Below are 14,387 nucleotides of genomic sequence, written 5' to 3' on the forward strand. Positions count from 1 at the left end.
GTTTACATTTTCTTTCTCTAAATCTCCCTTTAATTAATAAATGTGGTTGCCTGATTTTCTGTTTCGAATTTCGAACTGCGCGATAGAATTTTGACTGATTGCGGGTCTTCTCCGTTGTATGTTTACACACTAGCTTATGGTATATGCTATAAGCTAAGTATAGTGTGCACTATATGCTTGTACACCAAGTGGTGTATTGCGGACAAGACATTTGATTGGTAGCAGATGGCATTCGTTGATTTACGTCACTGCAAACTCCAAATCTCATAATTACAGGGTCGCTCTTTTTTATTAAGTACACACTTTAGACAATGGGTTTGTGTTATAAATACAACAAAAAGACCACTATTTCATTTGTAAACAGTCTGTTCTTTAGCATAGCACCTCATCGGGGCCAGCAGGTCCCAAAGCGCTCTCCACTACGTCCAGTCCCATGCATTCACACGCCGGTGGTAATGAAGCTACGTCATAGCCACAGCTGCCCTGAGGTAGTCTGGGACTGGCAGCCTACCTGTTACTCCTACCATCTTCAGCCCTTATATATTTAAATTTTTAGAAATATGTGGAGGACTTTATAAAAATCCGTTGTAAATTCCAAAGTACGCGGCATCGTTTGTCCCCTCGGCAGATGTTTTCTGTGACCAAGGCTTCTAGTAAAAGCAATTATGATCTTTTCTGTTGTGACTACTAAGTGAAATGGGCATTGCGAGAGGCCAGGAAAGTTAAAGCATTCCTCTATTAAAAGCCCAAGCATGCAGACTTTAACAGATGGGACACAACAATGCAGGCTCATTGAAAGCTCCAGGTTTGAAGGTTCAGGAAATGTGGGCTCCTTTTGTGCTGAGAGAGCAACATGTCAGCTCAAGGTTTTTCCATGTTGGTTGAGGAGTGGGAGCGGAACAGGCCACCCTTACTCAAGGTTTTCCACTGTGGTGAGTCTTCAGACTTGCACGGCATCCAACGAGTCTGTCCTCTATGTTTACGGAGACAATGAAACGCTACCCTTTTTTCTTTTTTTTTTTACCACCATTAAGTTGATTGAGAAAGCAGACGTTTTGTGTTTGTGTATCTGGTAAGATGCCTTTTAGCAACTCATTCATGTTTTGTTAAGGAAAAGACACTGCTGAAAAGAATGACAAGTGGCGTTCTCAAAGTCTTAACTTCATCCTTTTTAAAGCCTCTGTGACATGTGGAAAATAGCCCTTCAGCCAGATTTAACAGCCACTGTGTGTCAGCTTAATGCTGGTTAAAGCGTCTTTGACATTGTCACACAAGAATGCGAGCAATCCCCTTCATGGTTAATGTTGAACCTGAAACTGAAACTTCATTCTGCGTATAATTGTTCTCCAATTAAATTCATATACGTGTTGAACAGTGAAAAAAGGAAAATCTTTCACCTTTCGTTTGCTGTCGGAAAACGGTATTAACAGAGTTGGGTTCATTGCAATGTTAAGTCATTTTCCTGTCACACTGACAAATTGAGGATTACAGAGCGTTTTAGCTGTCAGTTGAACAGACTGCTGGATGCATTAAGTTTACTAGGCTGTCATTTTTCATCAGTCACGCTAACTATACGGGATATTTGACTGTGCGTAGACGCCGGAGCAGAATGTTGGAGGCACAATACTCTCTGAGTCCATGTTGAAATATTCATTGTTAGAAACCGTATATTCAGGATTTGTATGCACATTATTAATATGACTTGATCAGATTAAACCATGAAATTATAGAAAAAATCTGACACGTTTGCCGTATTAAACCGTCTCCAGAAGACGTAATCGGGTGTCGCTTTGTGTGGGTCAAACAGCGAACGATCAAATCATTTGTTCTCAGTGTTGGTGCTGCTTTGTCTTTTTTAGCCCTCCGTTTTCTTGATGTACTTTTCATTAGAGATGTTCCGAATCCAGCCATCGCCAACATCAGGTGCACTTTGAGGTCCAAAGCGCTACGATCAATTTTGACTCGTTTAGATTTTTTTGGACGTAGCAGGTGCCTTAATAGAGATCTGAGTTTTGAACCCAAAAGAAAATGTAGAAATTTTGAGATTTACTAAATTTACACATCTAAGCATCAGTCCCTGACATTAACACATTGTTTGTTGTTGCATTCATGGAGCAAAAATGGTGGGAGTTCTTAGACATGATCCATTTAATGAATGAGGAAAACATTCAGATTTTTTTTTTCTTTTCTTTTAGCAGCACTGATCAGAACTGGCCAATGTGAAATCAGCTTGTTCTAATCACTGGTTAACTGATGGGCCCAACTCTGCTGGATCAGCAAAATCATTTTAATCCGCTATAAACAAAAAACTGCAGCCTCTACAACTTTCTGAGAATATGATGTTTTCTCTGGATGAAGAAAGTGTTCCCTCAACAATGTCATCTACTTAATGACCTTGTTGACAAGGTCATTAAGTAGATGACTTAATCACATCTGCATTGCCTGATGCAGATGTGAAAGAACTTGCTCAGCTGGATTCGTTGACCTTCATTATTTAAAATAAACTTGACATGGCTTTGTGCTATGAATAATTGCAGTATGACTAAAAAAAACTTTCATATTAAATCTACCAAAAAAAAAGAGAAAAAAACACACAAAAACTTAATGCTCAAGCAGTTTTCACTTTTCTGTTGAGGAATATTGTCACACATTCGGTTTTGCTGCTCCTGAAAGCAAACTGTGACAAGCAACAAAAACTTATTTTGGCTTGATATCATGTTAATTTGTTTGGACAGTCAAGACCAGAAAGCAGAAGGAAAAGCAATCATTTTCCAGGTGGTGACTCAAAGTATCCATCGCCCCTCCTCAGTTTATATCTTCAAGCAAATTCAGGAGGTTAGCTGCAGCATTTATTTAAGGAATCTTTTTATGAGCAAACTTACCTCGTTAGATTTTCTGCTAAATTAAATGATGAGGAGTCGCAGTTGCAGTTTTCCCATAAAATAAAATAAACCCAAGATCTGTACATATTTTATTGCAACTCAATTATGAAAGAACTTTTACATACATTATATTACAATTATCCTATGTACAAACACATTGTGTTGGATTCATTTGCATCGACAAAACAACACATTTATACAGTAAATACGGTGCTCGGGTTTCACAAGCAACTTCGGATACCTGCTTAAGCAATTCACAATTTCAAAAATATTTACCAAAAGATGAATGATTTAAATCTTGGCAATAAGTAGATTTTTCTTTTTTTTTCTTTTTTTCCCACCAGTTTTTTAATTGAAAAGAAACAACTGATAAAATGTTTGTGTTTGTATTGCAATTTGTGACTTTCTTTAAACAAAAAAAGAAGAAGAAAAAAGAGAAGGTTACAAATATCTTGTAGTGTGCACTGTAAAATATGTGCCACAGCATTTTTTGTTGCAAGTTAATTGTTTTAGTGTTACTGGAATCTACACAGCTTGAAATAAAATACATAATTAGGATGAAATTAAAGAACAATCACTGGATACATTTCCTGTGTCGACCTCCTTCGCTTGTTAAGATTAATGCAGAGCTACTCAGACCCAATAACAGCACAGCTACCGACACCCCCTGTTTGCCAAAGTGGAGTCAAAACGACTCTTGAGCAATGCGCACTCTTTAAATATCCCGTAGTGAAAAGAGAGGCAGAAAGAGAAAAACAAAACAAAGAAAAAATAAACACCTACAAAAAAAAATATTAAAAATATTATTAATTTGTTGGGGAGACCAGCATCACCCTGATGTTTCAATATTGCACTTTCAGGATCATGTTTTGTTTTTGTTTTTTTGTGAGCTGACTTGGTCTGGTGGAAATGATGCCAAGGAGTTTTGTGTGATGGAAAACAACACCGCTTCCCGTGTGTCCCTAATGGAAGGTGTTCGGGTTCGGACGGATCATCATGACTACTTTCTTCAGTGAGTAGGCTCCTCCCCTGAACTCTGCCCAGTAGACTCCATCTTGGTAGCGGCTGCGGTAGTGTCCTCCTCTGTACCAAACGCCGTTCAGATTTGAATGTGCACAAGAGTTGTACCACCACCCACCCTTCTGATAGTGAGCGCAATTTCCTGAAAAGATTAGAAAATAGCAAAAAATTATAATACCCTTCTGATAGTGACAAATGATGCTCTGCAATCTTTTAAAAAAAGCCAAACTTATTTACCTGTGTACACATCGTGGTCTCTGTCCAGCGTCGTGAACTGCTTGCCGTTGTGCCAGGTGAGGGAGTCCCCGGCGTTTCCGTGGTACCGGCCCACTCTGAGCCTGTAGTAGTCAGCTTCGGGCTCCACTCTGAAGCTGGCGTACTCTGCAAACACTTTCCTCCCAGACCAGTCCTCCAGCGTGATGAGCAGCTTGTAGGTTCCCTGGTTCGTCAGCCAGTAGATGTTTTCCAGACCGAGCCAGTACTCGCCGTCTATGTTGCCAAATCCTTGCTGTGGAGCAAGGCGATAAGAAAAACATAATCAGAGCGATTGGGAAACCCTCACTGCATCGTTTGGACTGAGCTTTGCGCTGCTTGTTTGCATGTCTGCGGGGATGACTGCAGGGTCGCCGCGTACTCCGTGTTGCTGAAACGTACTGTATAAATAAACTCGACTGATTGATTCACAGGCCTTTTTCGGAACAGCCTCGGTTTTCGGCTCTATTGTTTGTCGTCAGGGAACGTGATTATTAACGGAGCCTTCGGGTCAAGTTTATAGCTGGTATCAGCTCGCCATGTTTCCACTGTTTTATTGTTATTGCAGCACAGCAGGACTCACTACAGCGAGTGAGAAACTCAACAATCTGAACGGTTTCTAACTTCTTTGATCTGGCTGCCTTCAACCTAAGTTGGCCTGGAGTGCCTTGAACCAGGGAGGCATTCCTCTTTATGAAGGAACGTACCACAGTCAGTATAACATTTAAGAGTCTTTTCAAAAGTTAAGGAAATAAGCTTGTTGCTGCCTCGAACAAGGATATAATCTTGAATTCACTCTTGTAAATTGTTGGCCTTGGGATAAAAAGAAGTCCTAAAGGAAAGTGAATGCAAGGAAATTAGAGTTCAGCAGCTCCCAAGGATCTAACTGCAATAGATGCTTTTAAAGCTTAACAATAATCTATTTATTAGTTGAACTTTTTACCGTTTGGCTGGTGTGGAAACACCTTTCATAAGCCAACTTCCAAACTATGAGCGCCTTGACTTGGTGTGAAGTTGTCGCACCTTGTACGTTTCCCAGTTCCTGAAGAAGTTGACGGCGCCGTCCAGCCTTCTCTGGATGACCGTCCAGCCGCCCGGGTCCTGTTTCTGATCGCACCACACCTGCATGAGGCGGTTGGCGTTTTCTGGCTTCACCAGGTACATGCCGCTGGAAGTGTGACCGTCCTCGAGTGCCTGCAGGCAGTCTCTGAATGGACCTTGTCGGGTAGAGTTGAAGAAAACATCAGCACTGTGTCAAACTCCATCACTTGCAGCGGTATATGTCGAAATATTAGAAAAGGAAGAGAGTTACACTGACACAAGGAGGCATTGCTGTCTATTTTTTTGCAACAAAAGTTCTTGTTAGAAGAGTAAAATTGACTTTGGCTGCTTTTCTCATGAGGGAAATGACTTCTGGGCTGCACAGCCAAAAGAAACACTGGCAAAAGGGCAAAGGGAATCCTGACTACCGGATGAATGATGAAACGGTAGCAGCAAGTTTCCATCATGTATTTCATAGAGATTAACAATCAAGCATTGTTATTTGACTTATTTTCACCTGTAGTGTTTATTTTAATTATTGTTATTTTCAGTGTAATTGCACATTTTTGTGGTGTAAAATCATCCACTTGGACTGACATCAGACTGACAAATCTCTATTTCATGCTCTGTTTATTTGCCAAAAAGCTTACTCAGGTTGAAGACAATAGGTTATGGGAACTATTATAGTTGGAATGATGAGGATTTATTGCTTTACGGTGTGTGTGTGTGGGGTGTGTGTGTGTGTGTGTGTGTGTGTGTGTGTGTGTGTGCGTGTGCCAGTGTAATTTTTATTCACATCTAATGGAAGATGTAGAAAACCCCCAAACGCCGACTGACTCCCTGGCAACAATTTGTTTTGTAAGTGTTTACGTTTTCCTGATATAACACTAGCGTGCGATGCCAACTGGCACAGAATAGCGAGAGTTTAAATACAGTTAGAGGAATTAGAAATGGACTTACTGGGGTCACACAAAGAGGGGAGGAAGGGGCCGAGAGGGTTGCAGCAAAGCGTTTGCCGAGAATGAAACGAGATGGAGTTTGAAAGCGGAGGGCTCGGGGGTGGGGGGACCCTCTTATTGCACCTATGATTGCCTTAAAGATTGTTTTTGGTCTATAAAACGAGGCTGGATGATAATCTTCTTCTTGGCCTGTGCTCAGCCACCCATCTATTCTCAGGAATGTCTTTGTTGAGCAGATACAAGCCAGAGAGCTGCCCTGTCCTGGCCTGCTCTGTTCTGCCTGATAAAGTCTGCTCCTTCGGTGGAACATATGACTGATTCTCGCCTGGTGGAACAAATGACATCACCTACTCCTTGTATCTCTGTACCTACCTCACCCCCTCTGGTTTTCTCGTCTTCCCGCTTTTTCCCCTTTCCGTCTGTCTCTTCCGCACTGTATTGTGTATTCCTGCTTGGTATGCAGCTGTCTGTTTGCGCAAAGGGTTTGCAAAGGTTTTTCTTGTCTTAGCAACATGGATCTGGACAAGAAATGACTCGTCTGCTTTCAAAGAGTCAATTCAAAGGTTGCCAGTCTCATGGTAAGCATTAGAGTAAACTGTCAAAAGTTAAAAACACCCACTAGTCATTAGGAAAATTGTGTGTGCAATTTTTGCCTCGTTTTTTTAAAACAAAGTGTATATTTCTAACGCAAAGAGAAAGTAATAGGCCATGCAAAACACCCTTCACATCAGTTTTAAAATCTACTTACATGTGTTTTTAAAAACCATTTGACCTTGGGCCAGTGGTTCATGTTGGTACACACATGTACCCTGCTAGTATACTTTGTGTTTTGTGTGGATTTAATGATGGCCATTAGTAGATATACATCTGAAAAAGACGTCGGACAACAGCGTTCCTGTTCTGACAACCAGTCCTTTGCGCTGGGGAATGCATGAGATCTTTTTAAAATCGCTCTTTCTGGAAGAATGGCAAAAGAACTGTTATCTCATGAATAATGATTAGGCAACTCAGACACAAAAGGTTCTTGTTTTGATCCGGTGCTCAGGATAGAAACTGCAAGAGAGCGTCTGAAAAGGAGTCTAAGCTACTCACCAGATGGTTTGTCAGTGGTAGATGGGCTGTGTGTACCAACGGGCATTGTAGGAAGGGGCGCAAGAGACTTTTGGTCGCTCTGGATCTCATTGCTGATTGGGTTGTTTATGCGTGGAAGGAGAGGTGGCTGGTAAGGTGGCTGGTAAGGCTTGTTGAGAGGTGGAGATGGTGGCGGAGGAAGTTGAGGTCGTGGCTGCGAGGCAGGAACGTAACGGGGAGGGTGTCGGCTCTGGCACTGCTCCTCCAGCATGGCAATTATGGCTGACTGGTTTGTGGCTAAGGAAGCCAAGTGCTGGTACTTGTGCTCGAGGTCTTTGTATCGACTGGTGAGCTGCTGCATCTCTGAGGTTTGGTTCAGGATTCGGTTCTCCATTTGGGCTAATTCCAGAGCATTGTCTCTCTTCCTGATGATCTCGTGGAGGAGCTGCATGTACAGCTGAGTCACTCTGGAGTTCATATTTCTACTTTCCTTCCGCAGAAGCTTGACCTCATTGACGATACCTCCGTCCACCTCCACCAGCTGCTGTAGGGTTTCGATCTGCCTTTTCTGTTTCTGGAGCTCCACGTTCAGCAGCTCCAACTCTTGCTTGTGGACCCGATTCTCCAGCATGGCCTCGGGCTCCTTGGAGTTCACGCAGATGGCTCCAGTCACCTTTTGCTGAGGCACGATAAAAGTGTAGGAACACTTGTCCTGTGGCTGTTCAGGTGGAGCACGTTTGCTCCTCCCAGCATACAAAAACTCTCCTTCCAAATCATCCTCACTGCTCCCAAATTCCTGGGTTTTATGCTTGCCTTGGCTGTTGTCCGACAGACTTGCCTGTGTCTGCTGGACACCCCAACTTAGTCCATAAACCAGAACGACCCCCAGCAGGACCACTGAAGGGGGCTCCATGTGTTATTGTCCAATTCACCAAAACCTGTAGACAATTAATAAGAACACATATCAAATTATGATTACAAATATTTGTTTTAAATTGTCCTTGTTGATCCTCCATATAAGACATTCACAACTTTCGCTCGTGCTGCAAAACTGTCAGGATTTTGAAACATCATCACTTTGACATTAGCCATTGGATGGTCGTCAGTATCGAGGTTTGAAAAAGCTATGCTTCAAAAGTACAACACTTTTCCATCGTACCATTTCTGTGGTTTAAAAGTATTTTCAATGATATAATAGAGGCGGCGTCACAGTGTATGGAACTTTCTGTGGCTATAACGTGAGGCATCGCTCTATAGGCTTCTGCCACTCAGCTGGTTTACAAAAGTCTGCTACACTTTTCCTTTGCTCCTTAAAATACAACTTTGGCTTTTGGAAAAGTTTTAAGGCCTTGAAACTCACAAACAGACTTGAAACTAGCAGAGCAGCTTCAATCCCAGGCCGGCTACCGGAGGAGACAGCCTGACTAATCAACCGGCTTGTAACACTGGGAAGAGCAGAATGAAGAGTGAAAAGGTCAAATTATTCATCTGTTTTAAGACTACAAATAAATTTAGCAGGTAATATATTCTTGTGAAAAACTACAATTCAGAATCAAAATCAAAGTAAACCATTGTTATCTATACCATTATTGGAAATAATCAATACGATATGCTGTTGCAGCAGCAGAAGGAATGATTCTTGGTTTTCTGTTTTCCATCAAGAAGGATTAGGGTTAGTTACGTCATGTCGATATGTTTTACATTTTAGTTTGAACACTGTCATGTCAGGAAGCAATGGTATTATTTTCTCATACGACCAGTACCTGTTTGACATTAAGACGAGCGAGCGCATTCACTGCTCTGCTCATTAAAAGCAGATGTTGCTTGCCTTCTGTCGGGGCACACTCACTTGTAAATTGTGACAAACATCCAAACACAGAAGCACTGTGCATTAACATCTAAACACCAACAGGTTTCAGCACTTAAAATACTTGGTGCAACCAAAAAGAGCACATAATCTGAGGGGAAATTGTTCACATGTGCCGCCGAGCGCAACGGCGGCTGCTTTGACTTTCCACGTCATAATAACCGCGCGGGACGCCGATGATGTGCAACGCAAAAATTTCATGGTGCCTGCTCTGTTCTCAGTGGCACACGAGGAAAACATAATTCATTGAAAAAATATTTACCTTCCAGCCTGACATGTTTGAATGTGATCTCTACAATCAAAAGCAACACCTGCTGTCTGAAAGCCAAGGACAATATTTATTCTACCTAACAATGTACCCGGTCTCTTTTAATCAGATAGATTGTTGCGAGGCGAGTGTTTTTGCTTTGTTCTGACTCTGGTTCTCTTTAGGCAACTACCACAGTCTGTCTTTTACACACAAACACTCTTGTTTTGTTCGCCGGGGCCCGGAGATGGAAAAGCTGAGACACTGCCGGGATGATGCAACCCAAGTGGCTATTTTAAATACTGATTGGGTTGCATCAGTCAGGTCTGCAGCCTCTTTCATGATGGGCTAGCATGGAAAGACAATTCCAATTATGTAACATCATGGTAAAAGGATTGTTGTATAACATAATTCCTGTTGGACTGAATCACTGATTCAATTTTTGGTATTGTTCTTTTAATTTTTGTCTTTTTTTTTTTTTTTAGACATGTTTTCCTTGTTTGCAGACCTTTTTGAAACAACCTACAGCTTTCAATCAGAGGAGTGAAAAAATTTTTTAATTTCTCATCTGTTTGGCCTCAAACAAATGAGCGATTATTCTTTTTATTAAAACCAGTAATTGCAGGTTTTGAATATGATATAGTTTTGATAGACATGGAAAAAAAAAGGCCACAGACCACTGTAACTGCTGCGTAAGCATAATGAGTCACTCAACTTATGAGGGGAACCTGAGCGAAAGCTGCTGCAAGTCAGAATATGGTGCTTTTCTGAGCCTTGCACCTCCGGAGTCTAATTGTTTAATCATAATGTCTTGTAAATTGTCCAATAGTCACTGCAAAAGGATTCTCGCACAGATTCTACACAGATTATTCTTCTCAGAGATTTGAGCACAGAATAGGGCAACAAAGTCAAAAAATGCTTTAGCCTTGTTATGTAATGTGCGGGAACGAAGCCAGCACATTAGAGTGGAGACATAGAGAGGAGAAATGCAGCACTTCTCAAGAACACGACCCTTGGCGAAATCAACGCTTCATGTTTGATTTATTCAAGTGTGTAAAACATCCTTTACTTTGTTTCATTCAAAAATCTACTACAGTAAAACAACATAGTAATTGAAACCAGTCGTAATAATTTAAAATGGAATACTCAAAGACAGTCTGTCCTATTCAATCAGAGCAAAATGCCTTTTTAAACAGATCTCACTTGAGTTGGTGGATTATTCCAGATTCTCTGCCCAATTTGGCTTTAGCCTCTGCCTACATACATACTCTGTTCCCAGTACATAAAATGCTCATTTTAAAATTGATTTTAAAATACACCAGAAGCCAGTTCAAGCAGTCTTTCATTAAAATAACATTATGTTGTCTAATTCTGATAATAAGGTAAGTAGTTCAAGTACAGAGTGAGTCAACCCAAAACACAGTGATCCCTGTTGTATGAAACAAAGTCTTATATCATGCTCTCACAGTCTGGTTGCGGTCAGTAAGGCCATCTTAGCAACAAAGGAGATTTTATTAGTCAGTTCAAAGTCTGTTTTAAAAAAAATAAACCAAAATGTGTGGATGTTGAAAGGCTAAACAACTGGAGGGACCGTGGGAGCGCTGCGCCGATCCAAATCCGTTGAATTCTCAAACACAGAGACTTGCATTGCTTTTGTTGAAGTTTTATATCCCTCGAGGGAAGTTTGTAGTGATTGAAATGATGCAGAACTGTCAACTTCCATATGGAGATATGTCTGTAGCACGTTAGCAAATCAATGTAAGAACATATCGCGTTTTCTGATTACTGATTCCAGCAGTAGAAAATGTAATCTAAACAGGATGGGGCCAAACATCGAGCCCTGAGGCGCTCTAATGAAGAACATGAATTGGAGAAGCTACTGTTTCAGACACAGGGCTGACTCCATTTAAGTGTGGCGTTCCTAATTCCCTTACACATGATGAAGTAAATGCATGTTGTAATCCGGTTAATGAAAACCTCCTGGGTTTGTGGTGTAGACTCTTCTTATTTTCTTCAAATCATTAAGCTTTTTTAGAAGATCTTAGCATGGGGCGAATTACTGCTCGTCATAGAATCTATGTGCTCTAAGAGTCTATACACTCATAGACTCTTTCCAAGTGTGATGTAACGTTCATGAATAAATAAAAAGGGGAAACGAAATTTTAAAAAGGTCATGTCTTCTTCTAATTTTGCATTAGGCAATCTTTTTGACACCCCAGAATTAAAGATGTTAGAATTCCTTAACTGCAGACAAAGCCGGCACCCGGTGACATCATTCCTGCAAGTGCTGATTGGCAAAGCGACGGCAGCCGCAGTTATGGCTGTAGCGCTCCCTGAAATAGTCACGTGTCATAGAGGCTTTTCTAACAAAAACGGTTATAATAGCTTACAAATCGTCCTACACCAGTATAACAGAGCATCTCAGCGCTTGTTCCTTGTAATGTTTTGATGAGTTGATGAGTGTATTTGGCCAGAGGGTCTTGCGGTTTCTCCCCTGGAACATGAGCCTGTCTCTGTGTGCAGCCATGTAATTTCCCCTGCTGAGTCCCGTTTTAGACGTTGTTAACGTGGAATCTCCTGCTTTGGGCTTCACCACACATCAAAGATGATGAGGAGGGGAAATGTTTGCAACTTGCAGTTGAAATGCATCTCTGTAGGTACATGTGGCATGTGCGTAACTGCAAGCGTGTTTTTTTKGGGGAAAAAAAGAAAATAAAGAAAGAAAGAAACGCAACACTCGCTGGGTACCCGTCTCCCGGGGAAGAAGAGAGTCCCATCTGTCCTGTCAGAGGCAACCTGTTATTAACCTGTCCGCAGCCTCCCAGAGGGAACAACAGAAAGCCTTCGCCTCCTTATTTGCTGTTAACAACCTGCGGCTTTTTATTGTCCTGGAATCGATTCGCCAAAACAAGTTGTGTTTGACCAGGCTGTAACTACGGTAATTAACTGTTGCTTAAGGCGTCAGACAAGGCTTGAGCTGCTCACGACACAAAGACGAGGGAACGACGCGCCGTGAATTGGCAGTGTCTTGGAAAAAGTCTGCTTCACACCAAAATGTTTTGGTTAAACTGTCCTCAGGTGAAAAGTCTGTGTTTACACCACTCCTCGTGCTGGACTTCTAGAGGGGGGCTGGCGCAGGGGTGGGTCACTGCTTCTCTGAATGGTCATGCTCAGCACATATTAATTAGAAGGTGGGCAGCTATGCTCAGCCTGGCTCGTATCTCTCACCCCCAACCCCTCTCATTTCAGCCCGAACATGGCATTCCTCACATTCTTCATCACCTCATTAGAGTGAGCTGCCACGCTCATATGGAGAGCTAGTGGCGATGGCAGACAGACCCTCTGCACGGAGAACTACCGCCACCCCAATCCGTGCCATGTCTATAACATAAATCCTCTGACCCAGTTCGTTCCTGATGTCCTACTTTCTATGTGAATGCTTCATAATCACATCATCGTCCACGAGGGGAGATCACAACACGACCACACAGCACCTCATTTGTCAGTAGCTGAAAGGATGAGGACACTGTACTTTTTGGGAGGGGGTTGGGGGAAAGGGGGGACTTTATGCAGCGTGTAGGAATCAGTGCAAACTCTGCAGAGAACGGTCTCTCGCATGATACCCAAAGTTTTCTGGATCACGGTCAAACTTAATTTGCCTTTCGTAATCCACGCTATTACCTTGCTTTGACTGGAATCACTCTTTCCTTAAGCATGTAAGCCACGAAATGGGAGCGCTGATTAAACTCGACCACCTGCTCAACTTGCAGACAGCTCTGCCTTGGTTTCTGTCTTCCCTCCCAACGCAGTCGTCTGTGCTTTAGGTCTAATCACAGAGAGGGAGGCAGAGGGTCTTTGGGAACAGTTTTGATAAGTTCCACCATTGTACCTCAAAGCCCCTTTATCCAAACACTCCTCTGGCAACAGGAACAAAGAGGGGATTCAGCCTGCCTGCTTCTCTATCCCCTTGGCTCAAGGGGAACATCCTGAAGCGGTATGCTTGCCATAAGACCTTATCTTTTTCAGCTGCTCATTAGAATAAATAGCAAAATGTCACTTAAGGTTTCCCATGAAAATTAGACACTACAAAAGTGCCATTGCACTTAATGTTATTTGCCAAAAAAAACACTCCTGCAGAAAACACACATCAGTCAAACCTGTTCTCAGTTAGTCACGTTTCTTTTTCTTTTTTTTCCACCAGCATCCTTTATGTTCCTCTGTATTTATTGGCACCAAACGGTGAGTCAGATAACAGATGCTGCCCTACCAGTGGTGAATCTGTGGTGACTCAGATCGACTGTGTGAGCCAAAGTGTGACTCCTTTGCAAAATGGGAATCATCAGGGCACATGGTTTTAACAAGGCATCGACCGTGGGGGAGATCATCACTTTCTCTGTCAGATCACGACCGCCGTCAGTTTCCTTTCAACTTCCTTTGCAAAATAAACCAACAAGATAAGATGCATGCACAAACATATTAAGATTACTAAATGCTTACAAGAAAACTGCACAGTGTTGAGGAGGTTCTCAGTGGCTTTGCCCTTCTGCCAGAGCTCTTTGGAGATTGCCTTGGTAGAAATTCATCCCAAGTCAGAAAGTGTCACTCGTGTCGTCTCTCTCCTCGTCCAGTCTTACTCTGAAACGCTCACCTCAGTCCATTCCAAGCAGTGGAGAACTTTGTTATTAAAAGGCTGTCACTTGCTCAACAGTTGCCCAACCTCCCAGACACTCTTTGGCAAACATCGAGTAAACAGTTCAGAGATCCTCTTGAAAAGTGTGCACTCTGAGAAAAAGACAATGGGTACCTTCAGACGGATGTTGGAAATTACTTTCCTGCCAAACGGTGAGAGTCCTGGGCAGGATGTGTGCTGCCCGTGGCCGGTTGGGAGAAGACTGTCACTTTTCTGAGGACTGAATCCATCACTTCTGCCTCACGGCTCTAAGAGGCTGTCTCTCTCCACCGCACCTCTCTCACTCCTCCCCTCCTTGGTGTGCTTAAATGATGAAAAATGCTCAAGCAGTTTTTTTTTTTCACCAAGGCAAACCCCC

The 14,387-nt window shown here is 42.3% G+C and overlaps 1 protein-coding gene across 2 annotated transcripts; it reads right to left on the bottom strand.

Moving 5' to 3' along the window:
* Window positions 1-2,958: 2,958 nt before the first annotated feature.
* On the bottom strand, window positions 2,959-14,294 carry angptl2b (angiopoietin-like 2b). Of its 2 annotated transcripts, none has more exons than XM_008419227.2 (5): window positions 14,144-14,294; window positions 7,247-8,163; window positions 5,178-5,371; window positions 4,140-4,410; window positions 2,959-4,044 (listed from the first exon to the last, which is right to left on the bottom strand). In XM_008419227.2, the coding sequence occupies exons 2-5, from the start codon at window positions 8,136-8,138 to the stop codon at window positions 3,845-3,847; spliced, it is 1,557 nt and encodes a 518-aa protein (XP_008417449.1). In that variant the 5' UTR covers window positions 8,139-8,163; window positions 14,144-14,294; the 3' UTR covers window positions 2,959-3,844. The 2 variants fall into 2 exon arrangements, with proteins under 2 accessions (XP_008417449.1, XP_008417448.1); XM_008419226.2 differs by having other exon boundaries at window positions 13,837-14,294.
* Window positions 14,295-14,387: the final 93 nt, after the last annotated feature.

Source organism: Poecilia reticulata, linkage group LG9, assembly GCF_000633615.1.
Source record: "Poecilia reticulata strain Guanapo linkage group LG9, Guppy_female_1.0+MT, whole genome shotgun sequence".
NCBI classification, from domain to species: domain Eukaryota; kingdom Metazoa; phylum Chordata; class Actinopteri; order Cyprinodontiformes; family Poeciliidae; genus Poecilia; species Poecilia reticulata.

Excerpts from the sequence above, each read along its gene's own strand:
- angptl2b (XM_008419227.2), bottom strand. The coding sequence starts at position 8,138 with ATGGAGCCCCCTTCAGTGGTCCTGCTGGGGGTCGTTCTGGTTTATGGA. Across the intron at positions 5,372-7,246 it reads TACCACTGACAAACCATCTG|GTCCATTCAGAGACTGCCTG; the intron begins GTGAGTAGCTTA and ends CTACCCGACAAG. Across the intron at positions 4,045-4,139 it reads AGACCACGATGTGTACACAG|GAAATTGCGCTCACTATCAG; the intron begins GTAAATAAGTTT and ends TAATCTTTTCAG.